The sequence below is a fragment of the Salvia miltiorrhiza genome, chromosome 1, assembly GCF_028751815.1.
Source record: "Salvia miltiorrhiza cultivar Shanhuang (shh) chromosome 1, IMPLAD_Smil_shh, whole genome shotgun sequence".
NCBI lineage: Eukaryota > Viridiplantae > Streptophyta > Magnoliopsida > Lamiales > Lamiaceae > Salvia > Salvia miltiorrhiza.
In genome coordinates this window covers 193,406-216,764 of record NC_080387.1, presented here as the reverse complement: position 1 = coordinate 216,764, position 23,359 = coordinate 193,406, and the positions used below count along the sequence as shown (strand labels likewise).

At 37.0% G+C, this 23,359-nt stretch overlaps 1 protein-coding gene across 1 annotated transcript; it reads right to left on the bottom strand.

The window, feature by feature from the left end:
- Positions 1–19,068: 19,068 nt before the first annotated feature.
- On the bottom strand, positions 19,069–22,005 carry LOC131006426 (uncharacterized). Its single transcript, XM_057933595.1, has 5 exons — positions 21,459–22,005; positions 21,108–21,227; positions 20,701–20,996; positions 20,363–20,550; positions 19,069–19,072 (listed from the first exon to the last, which is right to left on the bottom strand). The coding sequence occupies exons 1-5, from the start codon at positions 22,003–22,005 to the stop codon at positions 19,069–19,071; spliced, it is 1,155 nt and encodes a 384-aa protein (XP_057789578.1).
- Positions 22,006–23,359: the final 1,354 nt, after the last annotated feature.

The following is a 23,359-nucleotide window of genomic DNA, read 5'->3' as shown; positions in this document are numbered from 1 at the left end:
AAATCACAAATATGTCCTTCATGCAACCCTGTTTAAATATGACACATTGACAACATAATTCTTCATTTTGTTAATTAGATGTAATCACACCAATTACTAATAATAGCACTTGGTGGCTGTCACTCGTGAATTATTTGCTCAACTTCAATTCCTACCACCCAAAATTCTCCTCCAAATTAACCTTTGAATTCCCACGCCACCTACACAGACATATAGTTAGGTTAATCCATGAATTTGTTGTCTCATAACGTTGACGTTATACTGTATCTTTTAGAGGGTGTTTGACTCAGCTTATAACCTGTTTAGGAGCTTATAAGTTCCTTCAAGTGTTTGGCAAAATAAACTCTTAAAAAGCTTATAAGCTCCCAAAAAAATAAGTTCATCTACCTCAACTTATTTTCTCATTATCTTATAAGCAACACTCATTTTATAAAAATAATTTAACTATAATTTTTTATTTTCATTATATATAATTTTAATTTCATTTTTCTTCGATTTTCTCTCTCTAACAAAAAATTTCTCTCACTAACAAAAAATTCTCTCTTTAGCTTATAAGCTAAATTACCCAAACACTTTAACAACTTATAAGTTACTAATAAATTACATCTTATAAGTTCTTGAAACATCTTATAAGCTCCAAGAGCTTATAAGCTCTTTAAAATAAACTTAGCCAAACACCCTCTTATTCCATTGAAACAAACGCAATCTATAAAATTTATTAATTCTGAAAATCGTGCGTTTGAATACATTTTTGAAAATAAAAGAATAGAGTTCGTTGGATAAAATCAATCTTATACTTTGTTTCATTTCTTGACCAAATTTTCAAATGAGCATAAATTGACATATTTTAAAGTATTTATAGAATTAATCGTGTCCGTGATAATCAAAAGAGAGCATCAAGAATGAATTAAAATTTATGTATTAATCTAATAGTATATTCATTAATATATGAAATAAGGAAATTTCTAGATTCGAGTTCATCGTCATACAATTTGTATTTATTTTTTGCATCAATTAAAAGAACTAAAAAAAAGTAGAACAAGAAGGGGCAACATTTAAAAATACCCAATTTTATATAGCAAAAACAAATTATGTCCACTATAAAAACTACCCAATTTTTGTATGAAAAGACATTTTTACCCTTAATTAATGAATAAAATAAGCAAAATAAAACTATTCGTCATCTTCACTACTCATGCCGAAAAAAGATAAATGCCATCTTCCACACAAACTCAGAGAATGATCCAATGACGAACCTTCGCCTTAACCGATTTCTTATTAATCAAATCCAAACTCAGCTTCCACCCTTTCCTCGACATCTGCCTGCTTAGGAACTCCGATCTTTCATCCAAACTCTCCACAAAGCAATCGGATCTCGCATCATCCGCCTCCGCCATCGCCTTTTTTTTTTTTTTCTCATCTGAACCATCACGACACTTTCTCTTCTCCGACGTGCCGCCCTTACGCCCTCTAGTCGCATGGCAAATTCACACAAGCAGCAGCAGGAAACCGGCGTACGATAACAATGAGTTTGATTTCAACGTGGTGTTCACTAGGATTAATCTCTGAGCTTTTTCCGACTACAACGGGATTGGCTTTCCCTCCGTCGATAATGTCAGTGCAGATTGTGTTTATCTTTATACGCTTGATCGTGCGAATGTGTAAGCGTACATTAACTTACACAAAACACGATCAATACATCCTTACACACTAGATTATACGAGTATGTATTAATAAAACTGACCTAATACACGTTTATACGTCAAATCGTGCGTCGTGTGAGTGTGTGAGCGTGCATTAGCTAAAATTAGTCTAATGTGCACCACATGCTAAAGGGTAATATGATAAGAGTAGGTACTTTTTATATATTTTTATAAGTATGATTTTTTTTTTCCTATCTTACAAAAAGAAAAAAAGGAGAGATGAGAAAAAAAGGTGGAATGATGTAGAGCCTATACAAAACCGTTAATAATAAATGATCGGGTGTATCTGGATGGGATCATGGGCTATTATTTTGAGGCAGTAGCAACATGGAGGCCCAATAATCATGTTATTGGGCCTACCAAATCATCTTGACCCGTTCAACTAGTAAACCATATTAGCACCGGCCCATGCCAAACACATTCATGCATGAAACACATGGACGGGGCCCACACTCTAAATAAGCTTGTTTTCCTTGTTTTTATATAATTAGTATAGATCACACCCTTTTCTCCTAAAATATAAGATTCTTAATTTCCACACCCAAAAAAGATGAACCTATTAATATTTATTTTAAATGAGAACTAAACATTACTGGGATCCTTCTATTTTTCGTAATTTAATGGTCAAGATTAATTATCAATAATTTATTATCCTCTAATTTTAATGGTAATCATTTTCAACTTTATAATCAAGAGATTCTATATACTCTATCTATCCTACTATAAGTGACTCAAAACTTTTTGACACGAAAATTAAGGAGAATGTATAAATGAGTTGAAAGTGGTATGACCTACAACTTTTTAAGAGTTAAAATTTTTTATTTATGAAAATGTGTCACTTATAATGGGATAATCCAAAATGGAATATAGGCCATTTTTAATGGGATGGGTAGAGTAAATATTTATGGTCATTATAGTTTTATTCCAAAAATAAGAGCTCTCAATCTTCTCGCATATTATCTTAAATTGTTTGAACAATAAGATTAAACAAAAAATTCCAAAAATTACATGTACATAGTAATAACAATTTTATGAACAACATAAATTACATGAACAACAAAGAATGAAATGTGAAAGATTTTCGGGATGAGATATCTAAATATCAAAAATCAAATATGCCTATTTTTTTTTAAACTAATAAATGTGTAATCTTATTCAGTTTGAGATGATAGTTGGTTCGTATTTCATATACCTAGGGATGAAAAATGAGAGAAAAAATTTATTTTCAGCCATTTTTTTTAAAAATCATTTTCACATGTTTACTATGATAGAAAATAATAACATTTTCTCATTTTTTCTTATTTATCATTTTTCAATAAAAAATTTATAATTAAAGTAAACGCGCGCACTGCAACTCAACCCTCATTCTCAATATTAACTATTTATTTAAGCCAATACAACAATTTATATTCTTCGCCGGATTATTTTGATCATTTATATATATAAGTAATAGAAAAAAAAACAAGTACGGGAAAAGATAAATATTCAATTATCCATTGAGCTATATATGGTAATTAATTAAATGTAAGCAAAACAACAGTATGGCACATCACATAATTAATGTAAGCAAAACTCAAAGTCGGAGTTTAAGGTTGGGAGAAGACGGTGAATTTGAAGTTCCGTTTATATCAAAATTATTACAAGGCGGCGGCGGCAGCGGCGCGGGCTTTTTGAAGTTTATGTCGGTGGTAAAATCCTGGAGCTGGAAAGCCGGCGTCCAGCCGCTGGGCGATGTTGATGTTGATGTTGGCCATCTCTTTCTCTTGTTAGTCTGCAGTTGCTGCACTTTATTCTTCAACAGCGCCACCAATATCTCTATATCTTCTTCCCTACGCTCACTCACTCTGCTGTTTTCGCTCATTTCCATTTACCAAACCAAACTCATTCTCACTACAATTTATAGCTTTCAAAGACGACTAATTCCAACATTCACGTAAGAGATGTGATGTCAGTGGCTGACAGATTTAGATTGCGTCACCTCATGCATTATTTATTCTTTTCAAACCAAAAATGAGACACAGACGACGAGGTTTTAGTTGTTGTGATTTGTGAGTGGGACCCATTAATTGTAAAATTAATAACCTCTACGCAATTCCAATTTCATTTCCTATACTTTTGAGGGACGTCTGTTTCCAAGGATTAGGGATGGCAATGGATTTTGGACCTGGTTCAGATCCGTGGATTCAGATTCGTTTTTCAGGGTCTAGATCTCAATTTTTGGGACTTAATGGATCTGGATCCAGATCTAAATCTTAATTTTAAAAACGGATCTGGATTTGGATCTGAAAATTTCAGATCCGGATCCGACCCGTGGATCCGTTTTATTTATATATATATTTTTATATTTTATAGTTATTTCATCAACAATATTAAATATATTAAAAATTATAAACAATACACTATCATTTAGAATTATAATTAAAAATTAAAAATTTATTTTATCTTTATATTGCATGAATGTATTTTGTGCAATATTTTTCATGATTAAAATTAGATGTTCATTTTGTGACTTTTTTTTTAAATTTAATTTAAAAATAATAGATCCATGGATCTGGACCCGTGGATCTGACGGATCTGGATCCAAAATTTTCTGATCCGCGGATCTGGATCTGATAGATTAAAACGGATCTAGATCTGATATTGATGAGATCCGGTCCAGATCCGGCCCGTTGCCATCCCTACGAAGGATTGATCTTAATTAATAGACAAAGTAATAAGATTAATTTATTATTTATTTAATAAATTAGAATTTTAAAATATTTTAAGACCTTTTATTAACCTAATTTTATTTGATACTTATTTCATTAAAATTATGGGATTGAAAAAATTCTGCTGTTAAAGATAAAAATAATCAATAATGCTTTTTATCGATCATGCAAAGTAAACATCATCTGAATGTTTTGATCCATTTTTTCAATTGCAGTACCCTAATATCCAAATTTTATAAATAAATAAATAAAAGGTTAATTTAAATTTAAATTATGTAATCATATATCTTTTGGGTTTTTTTGTTCAATTAATTATATTGTAATTTCAAATTAATTTAAATTAAATAATTAGATACAAGTATATCGAATATCTGGAAATATTGCATTTTTAGTGACCCAATTATCATTTTCATCAATAAACAAGCACTCAATACCCGATCAAGTAATGCCTAAAAACTTGAAGCGGTTTAAACACCCTATCCACGACATACTTTTATGTACCAAAATTTAGGAAGGAATAGTTGAAGAAATCTTTAGGATTTACAAGGTTTGCGGCGTCAATTTGGCGTACATATAAATAGATATTTCATTCTCGCAATTATAAGGGATTAATTGCATGAAACAAACTTTTATATTTAGTTTGGATATTGTTTTGTGTTTCATTATATGTTTTAGTTCCATTATTATAATACACTAGTGTATTACCCGTCGAAATTCGACGGGTACATATTTTCTTGCAATTTATATATTTTATGTTATTCTTATGATAATTATGTAAAATAATTTTTTATGTAAATTATTTATATAATTAATTAAATTAAATTAAATTAGTAATACATTTTAAATTATATTAATCTCAACAACTTTTAGTAATTAAATTATTAATTTTGTTGAGATCATAAAAATACCTATTAGTTTTCATATGAAATTTTATAAAAAGTTGACGCGTAGAAATACATATAAATTTGACATAGGTATGATGGAGGATTGATTTGTTGCATTTGTTGTTACAAGATTTATTAATTTTGTTCAATTTTTTTTATTTTGCCTTTTGACCATAATTTTATATGGTGTTTGAAAAATCATAATTGAATTGTGAGTATCATATAATTCCGAACTTCTAAAAGCATAACTAATTATGAAAATAATCTCGCCTGATATTTAAAAGACCATAACTGATTTATCTAACATCGTATCATTTGGAGTTTTAAGACCAACCAAGTTGTGGGCATCATCTCGTTGCAAACTTGACAGATCACCTCTAACTTCTGAGCATCATCTTGTCTGAAACTTGAAAGAGAATCATCTCGTCTAAAACTTGAAAGAGCATCATCTCGTCTAGAGTTTTGAGCATCATCTCATCTAGAGTTTGAGAGAGCATCATCAAATATGAAATTATATTCAACCATGTCTCCAATTGTCAACTATCTAACAAACATAACTCTAACAATTTAGATATTTTATTTATATATGTAATTTTATTAGTTCAAACTCTAGAGAGAAAGGAAAGAGAAGAGTTCTTAAAGCAGTAAAAGAGAGAGCGTGTGCTTTATTTCATCATCGTAGGTATTTATAGGCATTACAGTCAGGGTAAAGTAGTAAATTCGTTTGGTCATCTATTCTGCATTATCGCCATTAAACTAATTAAGGCTATTATTAGATTATAACTTGTCAGGTCGTTGTCCCCTAATTACAGAGCTGGATTCTGTCCTCATCATCCCGCTCTGTCTAGTAGCTCTGGATTTCCTTCTTTGGGGCAGACTTCTACTCTTTGGCTCCGCTCTGCTAAGTAGCTCCGCCTTCTGGCGAATTGTCTTTGGCGTGTGGCTCTGCGCTCTGGCTCCAATAGCTTAGCTCTGACTCTGGATCTGGCGATTTGGCTCTGACTCTAACTCTAACTCTAACTCTAACGACTTAGCTCTGACTCTGGATCTGGCGAGTTGGCTCTAGCTCTGACTTTAATGACTTAGCTCTGGCAGCTCTGCTCTGGAAGCTCTGCTTTGGTTAGCTCTGGCTCTGGCAGCTCTGCTCTGGAAGCTTTGCTCTAGCATCTCTGCTTTGGTTAGCTCTGGCTCTGGCATATTTGCTCTGGCTAGCTCTGGCTCTGGCATCTCTGCTTTGGCAGCTCTGCTCTGGCAACTTGGCTCTGGCCTTCTGCTCTGGTTAGCTCTGGCTCTGGAAGCTTTGCTCAAGAAGCTCTGCTCTGGCAGCTCTGCTCTGGAAGCTTTGCTCTGCCAACTCTGCTCTGGTTAGCTCTGCTCTAGACTTTTCCCTCTGTCTATTTCTCACAGCTTCTTTGCTCCCTGCTGTTCATCTTTGGTATTCCACTTTGGTATTCCAAGCAAAGCCACATGTCCTGATCTTAGGACCTTGCATATTTCACCCCTCATCAGAGTTGATAAATCATATTGCTTCCATGCAACAATCACAACACACTTGATAGCAGATGGCAAAATTCTTTCCAAAATTTGCTCTTTCTAAAATAATAATCATTCTATATTTAAAATAGTGAAACACGTTATTAAATTAGGAAACTAATTTAATACTTACCATAGGTGTGTAGGAAGAATCACGACAGATCAGGAAATGGAGGTATCAAAATAGAGAAGTCGTCGGTGGGGTGGGGGTCGACGGCACGGTGGACGAACTCCAGGGCTCAGCGGTGACTCGGCGGCGGACGAACCGCAAGCTCAGCGGTGACTATTTCGCTGGAGTCTAGAAGAAGGAACGACAACGGGTTATAGGAAAAAGAAATCTTAGGGCTCTTGTATTAATTGCTTCGAATGGAGAATTCTCATGGGTTTAAGAAGTGGAAACATAATCGAACTAATTAAGGAATGGAAAAGGGAGTCAGAGATGAGGCGGAGCAACGCCGCCCTTAGGACGGCGGCGACGCCTGAATTTAGAGGGAGAGAGAGGCGGACAGTTTAAGTGGGGAATTAGGGCTCGATTTGAGTGTGCAATCGACTTTAGCGAGAGAAAAGGATTGAGAGAAGAGAGAGACAGTGAAGGGGGAGACGACGCCGACCGGATTCAGGGACGGCGGCGATGGGGTGAGGAAGAGGGAGGCGTGAGGAAGAGGGAGGCGTGACTTTTGTTTTAAAAGTGAGAATGAGAATATATATATATTGGATTCTCAAATGCCACGTTGGAGATTGAAATTGAAAAGAAAGAATTTGAGGCCTGCCACGTAGGCTAAGGCATAATCGTATTATAAAATAGATATTATTATTATTATTATTATTATTATTATTATTATTATTATTATTATTATTATTATTATTATTATTATTATTATTATTATTATTATTATTATTATTATTATTATTATTATTATTATTGTAGTAATGGACGAACAGAAACAAATAAAGTTTGTAGAAATGAAAAATATATTTTTCTTCCCTATATAAATAAAATGTATGGATTTATTTTATAAAAAATAAAAATAAAATTTTTATTATTTTGATAGACATAAAATAAGATTTTGTTTTAAAGTAATCAGTTTATAGAATTTGTGCCTTATTATGCAAACATGTAAATCAATGACCGGACCCGTTTATAATTTACATATACGTGCATGTCTCAATTCAAACTTAATTTAAAATTATTTTTTATTAAAAATTAAGAATATAAATATTATATATATATATATATATTCATACAATATAATATATTGCAACATATACATATAATATGTACACTATTGAGAAATATAAAATTAAGGGTTATTAGCCTGTAAATACATGAACTTTTTATATTTTCTAAAATTTAACATGACTTTTATTTTTAGCCCACAAATACACGAACTTATCATTTTTTCTGATTTTTGACATCGACATGAAAAAATTATATTTATTGTTGAGGTGGAGGCCGGAATACATGATGTGGACTACGAAATATGCACTTGAAAAGAATAATTTGATTCATTATTTTGATTTGAGAGTGAATGACATGGTATCCTGACCTTCACATTAATAGTAAATTAGAATTTTTCTTGTCGATGTCAAAAATTAGAAAAAATGTTAAATTCGTGTATTTGTGGGCTAAAAATAAAAGTCATGTTAAATTTCAGAAAATATAAAAAGTTCGTGTATTTACAGCCTAATAACCCTAAAATTAATAACAAATATACATCTTTTTTTTTTTTGATAAGGAAAGTAAATATTATAGAACGAAAAGGCACCAGTAGTACCAAGAAGATTACAAAATCAGCGGGGATTCATAATTCGACATCCACCTATGAATCCCAACTCCATCATTAACAAAACCAAAAATTCTACCCCAACTCCACACTCTAGCTTTGATTTCTCCAAACAAGTTTTCACTCTCCCATCTTTTGTTCTCAAATCTACTCTCATTACGCATTTTCCAAATAAGCCAAGTAGTACAACACCAAAGAGCCATCAAGAGCTTCTTATTTCTTTTCCGGCCACTCAAACTAGTAAAGAACTGAAAGTGCGAGGACACGTCATATGGCTGCGCCATGCTAACTCCGAGCCATTGAAAGATTGCTTCCCATACCTTTGAGGTCTTTGGACAGTGGATCAACAAGTGGTTCGTGGATTCCTGCCGATGAAAACAGGCGTTACATCCGACCTCGACTTCACATAACATCACATTTCTTCTCAAGAGATTGTCAATTATATATCTAATCACTAACATTCAACCTATGATTTATCGACTTCACAACATCACATGCGTTACATCCGACCTCGACTTCACACAACATCACAAATATACATCTAATCACTAACATTCAATTAAAATAATTTATCGTATATAGATTATAATTTTTTTTTATCAGACATGTAAATCTAATTTTTATCTTGAAAAAATAAATAATAAAATTTATTAATTTAGATTATATGTAATGTTAATATTATTATATATATATATATTTATTTATTTATTGTTAATTATATTTATTATGATTAATGAATCTTTATATAGAATGTAATAGTTTCTTCATTATTCACCGATGATGGTAGCCCGCTGGAGGAACAGTTTGTGATTGATGCTTACGTTGGGTCGGGTGTTACCGAAGCTCAAAATATTATGCTTGTTCGTGAACCGGATGAAGGCGAGATCGCAGCCGCGGTGTTTAGTATGGACGTTAATAGCGCTCCGGGTCCGGATGGCTTTTCGGGAATGTTCTTTCAGAAATGTTGGAATGTTATTAAGAATGATGTGATTTCGGGGGTTCAGACTTTTTTCCGCCGCTCTTATCTGCCTGTTGGTTGTAATGCTAGCAATATGGTTCTTATTCCTAAGAAAGACAATGTTAACACGGTTGCGGATCTTAGACCTATTGTGCTTTCTAATTTTTTCTTCAAGATTATCTCGAAGATTTTGGCGATCCGACTCAATGCGGTGGCTGCCTCTCACGTTTCCGATAACCAATTTGGTTTTATTAGCGGTTACAACATACATGATTGTATTATGCTAAGCTCTGAGGGCTTTAATTGCATGCAGCGTACGGGCCGAGGAATGAATATGGCTTGTAAAATCGATATTCGGAAGGCGTTCGATACTATTCGTTGGGGCTTCATTATACAAGTGCTTCGCGCCAATAGCTATGATGAGCGTTTTATCCGTTGGATACAGATCATTTTTGAATCTGCGAGGCTTTCTATTTCCTATAATGGTAGGCTCAGCGGTTATTTTGCGTGCTCTCGAGGGGTGAGACTTATCTCCTATTTTATTTGGGATCGCTGAAGATGTTCTAAGTCGTATTATAAGCAGCTGCGTGGAGTCTAGACGCTTGGTTCCCATGGGGTTTAGTCGGGTTTCTGATTTCCCGACGCATCTTTTCTATGCGGATGACATCATCATCTTCTGTAAAGCTACTGTTAGAAATAGTCAGAAAATTCAGGAGATTCTCAGCTATTATGGTTCTATTTCGGGGCAGCAATGCAGTCAAGAGAAATCCAATATTTATTTTGCTAGCCGTGTTCCTACGGATAGACGGAGAGCTATCCGTCGTGCGTTGGGTTTTTCTATTGGTACTCTTCCAATGACATATTTGGGGGTTCCTATCTTTGTTGGTAGGCCACGTGCATCCTATTTTATGCCGATTTTTGATAGGATCGTGCATAAGTTTGCTAGATGGAAAGGGATGCAGCTATCTATGGCGGGAAGAATGTGTCTTGTGCAGTCAGTTATTCAAAGCTCAATCGTGCATTCAATGATGGTATACAAGTGGCCTAAGGCGCTTTTACACGAGCTTGACAGGAAATGCAGAAACTTCGTGTGGACAGGGAGCACGGATACGAAGCCTAAATGCTCTGTCAGTTGGGGAAGAGTTTGCTCGCCTAAAGAGGAAGGGGGGCTAGGGATTCGTTCCTTTACTTTGATGAATCAATCGTATCTAATGAAGCTGGCTTGGAGAATGATAAAAGGTCAGGATTGGGCGCATCAAATTATTCGGTCCAGGTATCTTAACCATTTTGGTTATGCTAAATTTTCGATTGCAAATTCCACTATCTGGATTGGTGTAAAGCATGAAGTGAATCGACTTGTGGATGATTCGTACTCTTGCATTGAGCGTGGCGATAACACCTATTTCTGGAAAGATGATTGGCTTGGATATAAATTGGTGGATAAAATTCGGATCCCGCATTACATGCATGCTTTTCTGAATTATTCTGTTCAAGATTACTTCTACGATGGTGTTTGGCATTTTTCTTCTTCTTTCGTCAATAGATTCCCGAAGGTTGTCGCTGACATTCTCTTACTGCCTATGACGGGAGATATTGATCGTAGATACTGGAAACACTCTGTTAAAGGAGAGGTCTCGGCGGCTCTGGCTTTCTTGAGTATTGGCCATCGTTTCCCTCAGGTGACTTGGGGTAAGTGGATCTGGGAGCCGTTTATCCCGGTTCGTAGATCCATTTTGTGTTGGAGAATCATTCATGGGCGCCTCCCAACTTTGGATGTCCTTATTCGGCAAGGTATGATTGCTCCAAATGGGTGTCCCATATGCTTTCGAGATGAGGAAAATATTAATCATATTATGTGGCAATGTGATAAAGTGCGACTCATTTGGAAAGAGTTCTTGTCTTGGTTTGATAAAGACATCAGTTTGGGCTCTCAGGATAGTCATTCTTCTCTTGTGGAAGCTTGGAACTCGTCTTTCAGTCCGCATATTCAAGCTTTTTGGAAGGCAGGCATTATTACGACCATGTGGAAAATTTGGGATAGTAGGAATTCGTTTGATAACGCTAGTTTTGAGTCCCAACCGATTCTGATCTTTGTGAAAACTTTCTTTAAAGAGATGGATAACAGTTTTGCAACTCTTGGCAATAGTAAGAATACTTGGATGGATTATTTGACCACGAGGAAGCTAGGTGTTGCTACTCGTCCTGCTCTCCCGCCTCGTATGATTGAAGTTTACTGGTGGCCTCCGGTTAATCAATGGATCAAATTTAATACCGACGGATCTGCTATAGGTGCTCCGGGCGCTATTGCGGCGGGTGGAGTTTTCAGGGATAGTTGGTCGGTGGTGCGGGGCTGCTTCCACATCAAAGGGGGCGTAGGTTTTGCTTTCGAAGCCGAGTTGCTCGCAGTTATAACGGCTATAAACATTGCTCATGATCGAAACTGGTTACACCTGTGGGTAGAATCCGACTCGATGTACGTGGTACATCTCTTGCAGTCAAAGTCGTTGGACATTCCGTGGCGTTTTATAGCGTCATGGAAGGGTGTCATTCGCTGGCTCCAGGACTTCACTTTAATGGTGAGTCATATTTATAGAGAGGGTAACAAGCCTGCGGATATTATGGCCAACGGTGAAAGACAAGAGGGATGGTGGCCCTTGGCGATTCCTGAGATCTCGCAAGCGGTGGTTGCTGACATGTCTACACATAGCCATGTTCGTGTGGTCTGAGCATGTCGAGCGTGTGTTTTTGTGCTTGGTTGGGCAGAATGGGTGGTTCGTTCAGGGGCGCTGTTGATGTCTCGTGCGATGGGTTTTCTGTGGACTTTTGTCATACACCTTGCGGTCGTGGTTTCTGGGTGTGGCTTTTCTTCGAGCAGATGGGGTGCCATTTGTTGGATGGCGGTGATCGAGATCTGGTTTTGTTGTTGGACCTGGTGCTGGTTGGTCTTCCACGTTTTCGGCAGTGGAGGTTGGGTCCGACTGAGCTGCGTATTTTTTGCCCGTTGATGGTGTTTTCCCTTTCAATTTCGTTTCGTGTTTGGCTGTCTTTTGTTTTGTCTCTTGTTCTTCCTAGCTCGTTGAAGCCGAGATACTTAGGGGTGATGGTTCGGCCGGAACCTCCGAAGTTTTCTCATTCCGCTTCAACGCTGGGTTTGTTTTCTTCTTCTACGAGTACTCTTTTTCCTTTTAAGGTTTTTCCCTTGCGGGTTTACTTAAAAGGTTTTAATGAGGCTCGCCCGTAGTTTGCTCTCTCTTGTGCTCTCACGGGTTCTTGGTTTTTTTTTTCCCCTTTAATAAAAGCTTTATTTAATAAAAATATATAGAATGTAATAGTTAATTAATTAATAAATGATGAAGATTATATATGGTAAATTTTGAAATGGTGAGATTTTAGATATGCCACATAGGTTAAGGCTTAATCGTATTAATAGATATCATGCATATTCGGTTCTATGTGATATACATAAATGTCAAGTGACCCGATCCAGATAATACTCAACTATCCCTTAAACTCGTTAAATTATAGCTTATAAACTGTTTATAAATTTATAAACTCTTCTTTCTTTCTTTTTTAGAGATAGGAGGGAAAATCGTCCAATTCGAGGCGTATAGGTTTTTCATTTTTTAAGGTAAACTAGATGAGTTTATAAACTCTTTAAATTATAGCTTATAAACTGTTTAGAAATTTATAAACTCTTTTAAAATATTTGGCAAAATAAGTTTCAGTAGTTCTCAAAAAATAAATTATATGCAACAATCATTTTACAAAAATTATTCAATTATAATTTATTATTTTCATCATATACCATTTTAAGTTAATCTCTTCTAACTAAAAATTCTCTCTCTAACTTCAATTATCCAAATACTATGACAACTTATACATTATTAAGCTCTTAATTAAGCTCCAAGAACTTATAAGCTCTTTAAAATAAGTTTAGCCAAACACCCTCTTAAAGATATTTGAAATTATTTTTTGAGAAGAAGATCATTGAAATTACTAATCCTTCAAATTCAATGAGATAATGCAAAATTTATGTGCCTTACTATACTTATTCAATAATTACTCATAAATACATGAACTTTCATTATTTTATGAAATTGTACATAATTTTATTTTGAGTAAATATCAGTTTTTTGGCTCATCGTTGGGACGTTTTTTCAAAAATATCCCACCCTAAGCATAATTACAAAATAATATCAATCGTTTCATTTTTTTTCTTATTTATGGCCCGCAAAATTTTTTCGATGACCGGTATTTGACGTGTTCCGGCCAAGTGCCATGTCATTAGTATACGTCAGTATTAAAACGATGGGTATTGTTTTGTAAATATGTTTAGGGTGTGATATATTTGAGAAAACGCCCAAACGTTGGGCCAAAAACTAATATTAGCCCTTTTTCTTTATTTTTTTAATGCTGACGTGTACTAATGACAATGACACTTTGGCCGAAACACGTCAAATACCGATCGCCAGAAAATTTTTACGGGCCATAACTCATAAGTAAAAAATTGAAAATGAGATGATAGATATTATTTTGTAATTATGCTTAGGATAGGATATTTTTAAGAAAACGCCTAAACAATAGACCAAAAACTGATATTTAACTTTTTATTTTTCAACATAATAATATATGAATTTAAGAGTTTGCACATAAAATTGAATTTGACGTGGCAAAATCGAAATTGATACGAGAATCTAAGAGTTACAGAAGGGTGTTGCAAAGTAGATGAATTAAAGTGGTGGTCCTTAGCTTGATCTAAATTAGATTAACCAAAAATTGAAGCTTGAAGCGGACTAGAACCGTTGAGCGCAGCAACTTAAGAGAACATTGAATGGTCAGGAGGGGGAAAGATAAGAGTTTAATTCCTAATTATTTCAAATTTTATGTAATCAAAATTACATCATTTTGGTGGACGAAGCTAAAGTGACGAAGGTGAGACACTCAAAGACTCTCCTTTGTGAAAGGTCTTGGCTTCAATTCCGACTGCGTGTGTAGTTTTTTCACCTTTAATTTGTGTGGTTCTCCTGCGTACGATTATTTTCCCATCTTGTATGATATAAAGGTTTCGCCAGCATGCGAATTGCTTATTTAATTATATAATATATTTTGGTCTATACTGCTGCACTTCACATTAGATGCGTGTACCTTAAATTACGATATCTCCTTTCAAAAATAAATAAATTTTGCAGAATCTACAATTATTGCTCATTCTTGTGGTTGTGAGTCGTGTACAACTCTTACCTGACATCTGTCGCATTCAGATCTCTATTAAAATCTGAACATACAAATGGGCACTTTACCTGGACTTGGGCTTGGGCTTGTTTGCGGCATTGGGTTGGGCTGAATTCCGCGCATTCTATTTGATAATATTTCTTCCTAATTTTTGCCACATTTAAATTACACAGAAAACACAATTAAATGATTCCCAACAACATGACGACCAATGCTAATAGACATACCTAATTCTTTCTACATATTTTTATACATAGGCCTCCTCAAATAATGGATAAGATGTGATTTTGGTGTGCTTATTTCTTCCAAGACCTTGTACGTGGTGCTTAGACCAAAAATTATTCATATTTTTACTCATAAACACCATGAAAGTTTATTTTCAGTGGGAGAATTTGAAGAAATGCGTTCCATTATGGTTGACAGGAAATGTGACATATATATAATGGCGTAAAAATAAGATTTTACCTTATTAGGGCAAGGTGATAAGTTCAAGTCTAGTGCTTGTTTTGATATCAGTTTAAGGGGGTGTATTGGTTGTAGAGTCTGTAGGATTTTTTAGGATTTTAAAAGTTTGGAGGTATTCAATCCAGACTTTTGAAAGTCTTTAAAAATCTAGATGTATTTAATATGGATTTTAAAAAGTCTTAAAAAATCATTAAGTATCCAAAAGTCTGTGGATTTTAAAATTCTACAGATTTTCATGGATTGTCCTTCAAAAATATAAAGAGAGAAATCTCACCTCATCACACGAGATTTCTGTGAATTCTTTCACATCTCTTCTGTCCAGCGTTCGCTCGAGACTAACGAGCGTTGGTGCTTTGAGCATAAGGTGCCTCCAACAATGAAGCCAGTTTCCAGCTTCCAAATTACCACATCAGCGAGTCCGAGTATGCTCTTAATGGACAATATTCTTCTGATATTTGATAACACTCGCTTTTATATTATTTTTTGGTCTCATGATGTTAATTTTATATAGAGAATTGAGTGTTTGATGATTATTATGTGCTTAAATTGCTTTATCTTGTGAAATGTGATACTTGCTCGTGCTTTGATAAAATTTATAGAAATATTAAAGCTGAACTTGGAAACAGGGTTTGTATCAAAATTTTAGATCGTCTCGATGTGAGTTTGTGAGCATAAACGGATCGCAAATTGGAGTTCGGACGAGAAAAATATGGCCGAAACAAGAAAATTGGAGTTTAATAACTATATATAATTATCAATACACTTTATACAAAGTTTAAAATTTACGTTTTAAAATTCAAATATTAGGTAATTGATTTGAATTATTTTATTTTATTTTATTTTTAAAGTATATTTTATATTTATTTATATTTTAATTCTATTTAATATTTATATTTATTTATTTAAATATATCGTTTAATTTCGATGCTCGCCGTGCATCGCACGGACGAATATATTAGTACTTGAATGAAGGTGAAGAAATAATAAAACCTTCCATAGTCAATCACAAAAAATCCTATAAAATATGGGATGCAATCGGTTACAATAATTTCAAAAGGGGCAAAATGATATATAATGTTGGGAACTTATTGAAATATCCTAATCCTTATTTTGATTATACCAAAATCCATAGGCCTTAATTGTAATAGACTAGAAATGTTCGAACTCAAGTGTTAGAGTTCTTTTCTAGTTTAGTTTGTTGTTCTGATGACTGAAGACTGAAGGACGAAGGACGAAGGACTGAAGACTGAAGACTGGAGTTACCAACTGAAGTATCAGTTGAAGAATCAATCCGGAATTGATTACTTAATGCGTGTCACGTGGATTCAGCGGACTAATACTAAAGTCAGTTAAACATTCTTCCTCGGACTGAACCTCCAACGTTCAAAGGAAGCCACGTACTCCAAAAGTACAGCCGCATTAAATGCAGAGATCTCAGGATCATCCCTCTCTGCAGAGGTCATTCCTATTTGGTGGCTACTTTATCAGAGATGTCAAATCTCCTGCTCTTCAACATAGCTGTTCTCACCAAACAAGGAACCTCGAAGATTGAAGCCTCAGCCCAAATTCAAAAAGCTCTCCAACGGAAGAAATCTTGAAGACGTTCTCCGCCAACGGATCTATTCAAGACCTCTCCTATAAATAGCGCTCGAGGATCACTTCAATCTTCACCGATTCAACAACTCAAGCTGAAGCTCTGCCAAAATTGCGACTCAGCCCAAAACTTAACCTCTCCAAAGCTTGAATCGAAGAAGAGAATACCAAAGCCAAAAATCAGTCACTGCTGATTATATACATTCTCTTAGACCTTAGGCAAACATCTGTTTACCCAGAGCCTAGGTCAAAACTAACTCCAAAGAACTTGTTCTTTGAAGTTTAGTTGGCAAGATTTCAAACCTCCCTTCGAGATACAGAATCGAGTGTTTGAGTTGAATATGAGTTCAGGAAGGTACTCTGACTGCGTGAGATCCTAGTGCAGGTTCGTGCTAGGAGTGGAAAATCCAGCGCGAGTGAAGTGTTGGTTCTGAAGATTGGATTTTCAGTTGTTTCGGTTGTGTGCACCCGGCTAAGCACATGGATAGGTTTGCAGTGCACCAGTAAAAGCACTTGCGGAGTAAAGTTGTTGGTCTGATCAACTGACCGTGGATGTAGGAAGTGTTTTCCGAACCACGTAAAAATCTCTGTGTCATTTACAACTTTCAGTTTTACATTCTTACTTGTGCTCTTTCAATTGATAAACTGAATATTGATTAAATGCATAGAGAAACCTAAGACTAACAACGTGCTCAACAAAGGCGATTTCGAAACAAAGTTATTTCCGCTGCGTATGTTATCAGTCTGACTGATCTATCCTCTGATAGTCAGGAAGACTTGTAACATCTTTGTTTTAGCAAACTCGACTGAAGCCTTAACTTGCATCAGTTAAGTTTCAGTGACTTAACTAATAACTCTTTACTGAAGAGTATTTCAGTATCAGTCGTCAACCCTGTTTGGTTAAAACTCTTTTCAGTTAACAGGCGTCTAAGTTTGCGTGTAAAGTTTCGTTTTGATCTCTATCTTGAGATCCCTCTGGTTTTTTAGAGAAAAATAGTCTATAGGTGTATTCTCCCCCCCATACACCTATTCGAGACCCTCCGGACCTAACATATAATACACCCCACCCATTCTGAAAGATAAAATATAAAAAATTATCCACTTTTTATAAAATATATAAATATACTCATTTAGAACATTTTTACCCTTATGTCGAGTATTAATGTATTTTGCACTAATACTCGACAACTGATGTTCGACTTATAATCGATAAATGTCGAGCATTAGTGTATCTTCTAAGAGTGTCCGACTACAAATGCTCGATTGCTTGACTCGCAATGGTTGAACATGTCGAGCATTGGAGTATTTATCACTATTGCTCGACTCGCAGAAGTCGAGCATGTCGAGCATTAATATATTTAACACAAATACGCAATGCTCGACTAATACATATCGAGCATTAGTGTATTTACCACTGATGCTCGACATTCTCGAGGTGCATTAGTCGAGCATGTCGAGCAAAGTTCGCGATTTCAACATTTTTTATGAATTAAGTAATGGTATCTTTTTTTTTTTGATAAGAAAAGTAAATATTATAGAACGAAAAGGCACCAGTAGTACCAAGAAGATTACAAAATCATGGGGGATTCATCATTCGACATCCACCTATGAATCCCAACTCCATCATTAACAAAACCAAAAATTCTACCCCAACTCCACACTCTAGCTTTGATTTCTCCAAACAGGTTTGCACTCTCCCATCTTTTGTTCTCAAATCTACTCTCATTACGCATTTTCCAGATAAGCCAAGTAGTACAACACCAAAGAGCCATCAAGAGCTTCTTATTTCTTTTCCGGCCACTCAAACTAGTAAAGAACTGAAAGTGCGAGGACACTTCATATGGCTGCGCCATGCTAACTCCGAGCCATTGAAAGATTGCTTCCCATACCTTTGAGGTCTTTGGACAGTGGATCAACAAGTGGTTCGTGGATTCCTGCCGATGAAAACAGGCGTTACATCCCACCTCGACATCACACAGCATCACATTTCTTCTCAAGAGATTGTCACACGTCGGAATTCTGTTCTTCAAAATTCTCCATGCGGTAAGCTTGACTTTGTTTGGAATAGGGATCTTCCACACCTTCGTACTCATATCAGTTTCCTCCACCGCCTCCGTAGTCTCGTTTGCTTGATCTTTAATAGCTTCATAAGCGGACTTGGTTGTAAAGCCTCTCCCAATGTCGCCACTCCATGTCCATCCGTCCTTGTTACCTGCACACAGATTAGTACCAGAAACAAGACTAAGCAACTCCGAAACTCCTTCCCTCTCTCTCTCAAATAGCTCTCTTCTCCACCTTAAATCCCAACACCATCCAGTATCAGTCCATTCCCCAACTTCACAGATTGGAGCTTCTTTATTAGCACTCAACTGAAAAAGTCTAGGAAAAGTAAACTTCAACGGCTTTTGTCCAACCCACCACTGACTCCAGAATTTAAAGGTCTTCCCATCCCCCACCTTTGGCTTCAAATTTTGAACAAACCAAAAATTTCTCGCCCCTCCCGCCGCAGAGACGATCTTCGGCCACCACCCATCTCTAAATCTACCTTTCCCCGCGTTTTCCAGACCTGTCTCTCCCCACTCAACCTCACCATAAATGGACCTAACAATTTTAGCCCAAAGCATGTCCCTTCCAGTAAGGTACCGCCACAACCATTTAACGACAAGTGCCTGATTAAACCACTCAATATTTTTAAGCCCCAAGCCTCCTTCATCTTTTGAAGCACAAAGCACCTTCCATTTCACCCAAGCAATCGCACTTTTACTAGAACCCCCCTCCCCACAGAAAATTACCAAGTAAAGCATTTAGAGAACTCACAATTGATTTTGGTAAACAGGTAAAAGAGAGCTGGTAAATCGGTATAGATTGAAGCACAGCCTTCACCAAAGTCACTCGGCCCGCGAGAGAGAACTTCCCATTTTTCCACGAATCGATTTTCTTTCTCACCTTCTCAACCAAGTATTTCCAATCAGCAACCTTTTTGCCCTTGCTACCCACTTTAATACCGAGGTAATTGAAAGGTAAGGAGCCTACATCACAACCCAAAACAGCCGCCATCCTCTCGATCTTATCCTCCTCGACCCCAACTCCGAAGAGACAACATTTTTTGAAATTGACGGCAAGCCCTGACAGTAGCTGGAACACTCTGAGAATCCTTTTAACTGCCACTGCATTTCTTTCATCATCCTCCATCAAGAAGACCGTGTCATCGGCGTATTGGAGGTGCGAAATTGAAATGAAATCATTTCCTACCTTTACCGGCTTAATCAGCTCCTTCTCAACAGCTCTCGTGATCAAAGAGTGGAGCCCCTCCGCTGCAATAAGAAAGAGAAATGGGGAAAGCGGATCCCCCTGCCGTAATCCTCTTTCTAAACACACCTCACCAGATGGAGATCCATTCACCAAAATATTCGTCGTCGCCGAGGAGATACAACCTCGAATCCATTTCCTCCATAATGGTTCAAAATCCATTCTTTGAAGCATTAAATCCAAGAAATCCCACTCGACAGAGTCATATGCTTTCGCAAAATCCACCTTGAAGATAATCCTCCCTTTTCTCTTCTTAGTAGCCTCCGCGATTGCTTCATTTAGAACCACGACCCCATCAAGGATGTAACGGCCGCCAATGAAGGCGCTCTGATTATCCGAAATAACTGAATCCATGACCTGTTTCATCCTATTCGCCAAAACCTTCGCAATGACTTTGTAGAGGCTACAAATAAGTGAAATAGGCCTAAACTCCTCAAGTGAGCAAGCTCCTTCTTTTTTAGGAATGAGAACGATGAATGAAGAGTTACATCCCCGAGGGATTTTGCCATTGGAGTGAAATTCAGTCATCACCTTTAAAAAATCTTTCTTGATAATCTCCCATGACGCTTTCCAGAACTTGAGGTTAAAGCCATCCGGTCCCGGGCTCTTGTCACCGTCACAACTCCAAATGGCCTCTTTAATTTCTGATTCTGAAAAAGTTTTGATCAGCTCCGCATTATTCGCTGCAGAAACTTTCCGAGCAGTGAAATCTCCCGGTATCATAGGTAGGACGCGCGGCGTCTTCTTGAAGTGATTCTCGAAGAACGTTTTGACGTTCTCCTTAATGGTCTTTGGATCCTCGATCCAGCAGCCCCCAACATCAAGCCCTGCAATTTCATTCTTCTTTCTTCTCCCAACAATTGCTTTGTGATAAAAACTAGTATTCAGATCGCCCTCCTTGACCCATTTGACTTTCGCCTTTTGTTGGAGAAGACTACATTTTTCTTTGGATTTAAGGAAAATCTTTGCTCGTAATTCATTTCTCCTGCTTGTCTCACTCTCCTCAAGACCAAAGGTGTCATCAAAAATGTCCAGCTCCTGAAGTTCATCCTTAAGATCTGTCAATCCGTGCTCAATGTTGCCATAAATCCTCAGATTCCACTCTTTCAACGCACTCTTCACCAATTTCAATTTCTCTTTGAACACAAAGCAGCTCCATCCTTCAATCTTAGCTTCATCCCAAGATTTCCTTACCAACGCGCAAAAATCTGGGTGGGAGAGCCAAGAATTGAGGAACCTAAAAGGTTTGGGTCCCCAGTTCTTGGTTTTTGTAGTCAGAAAGATCGGACAATGATCCGACACTGATCTCTGAAGCCCCCTTCCGACTGTGTCCGGCCATTCCTGCATCCATTTCTCGTTGACCATAAATCTGTCTAGTTTGCTCTTACATCCTCCACCAGGTTGATACCACGTAAACTTTCTCCCCTGTGTTCTGATTTCCAGCAGATTACTTTGCCGAATAAAAGCGTCAAAAGACCTTGCATCTGCTTGATTAAAGACAGCACCTTTCCCCACCCTTTCTCCCGGATCACGCACTGCGTTGAAGTCGCCAAGAAAACACAGGCAAGAGTCTTTGTTTTGAAGAGCAATGAGCTGTAATGTATCCCACAAAGATTCCTTTTCGGTGGTTCCCATGGGCGCATACACATTAACAAAACAACAATGCAGGCCTCCTTGTAGCCAAATCCCATTAACAATAACAGCCCCCGTCACGTTCCATTTACTAGTTGCCACAAACTTATCCTTGTTCCAGACCGATAGTATTCCACCCGATCTGCCTTCTGACTCCCTCACAGCCCAATCAAAATTACTCCTCCCCCACCACTTATCACACATTGAGGAACAGAAAATTTCCATTTTGGTTTCCTGAACAAAACAAAAATCTAAAGCATTTTTCCTAACCAATTCTCCGATATCACTCTGTTTAATGGAACTCCCCAAGCCTCTAATGTTGTAAGATAGAATATTCATTAAAAACCTGTTTCAATATCACCCACGACCGTCGGATGTCCTGCCTTTGCTCTTTGCTCCTTCAATTGCTCGATCATGACCGCGTCTTGGTGATTGCTCGACAAACCCAACTTCTTGGCAAAGATCCATGTTCTTGTATCTTCATCTCTCTCCGAATTCTCCCAATCCACCTCAGTAGATCGCGAGCCGCTTCCATTCTTGCCCATCTCACCCTCTGATTCAATATCAGCAATGAAATTGCCCCAAACTTGATGCTGATTTTCGGTGGCTTTTGATTTCTGAGTTTTCTTCCTCGGACCTCCTCCTCGTCTGTTCGCCGTTCCTTTCTTAGAAACAACCCCCGCAGTGAGAGAATCTGGTACCCTCGAGGGATCGCACTCGTCCCCCTCAAGTTCATTTTGAAATTCCTTCTCTTTCTCGTTTCTACTCCCTTCATTGATCTCTCTATCTCTAGTCTCTGGCTCATTTGAAGGCGATTTATCAGTCCCTTCGGAGGAAACCCGCTGGACTTGGCTTCCTTTATCTGTGTCAGAGTAATGTGAGAACGGGCCATTAGTTTCCACAACCTTCCTCTCGAGTTCCGAGACGCCGTTTTTTTGAGTAACCGAATCGTTTCCTTCACCATCCTCTGTTTCCGACTCGACGATGAAAGCCTTCGCCGGAGACTGTGAGATATCTTGTAAAGAACATTCTGAGTCAGCATCTTCGTCCAAAGACCACACTTCCTCCTCCGGGGAAACGAAATTATATGGCATTTCTTCCACCCGGATTTGGAACGAAGCACCGTCGATTTTACATTTCAGTATGTTTCCGATGGAGTTGAACCCAGTAGACATCTGTATAAAAGCCACGTCCAGCCTCTCTTTCGTTCTTGTTTTTTCTTCAATTTTCAAAAGCAACCCGAACCTCGCGCTTGCCGTACTGAAGAAACGGGAATTCCAAACATGTAGCGGGACTCCGGTCCATTTAGTCCAGACAACTCTTTGATAGTTGATATCAACAAATTTCCAAGGCCTCCACCACTGCAACCAGAAGTCTCTCCATTCGTTGAGCTTATTGAGATTTTCCTCGGTCGTCTGCTCGTTGCTGCTTTGGATTAGGACCATGTTGCCACCGAGGGAGTTCAGCTTAAAACAACCTGCGCATTCACTATTTATTTCCTCTCGAACTTCCTCCCAGAGAAACTCAGATTTAATGTAACCTGTAAAAGCCCCATTAA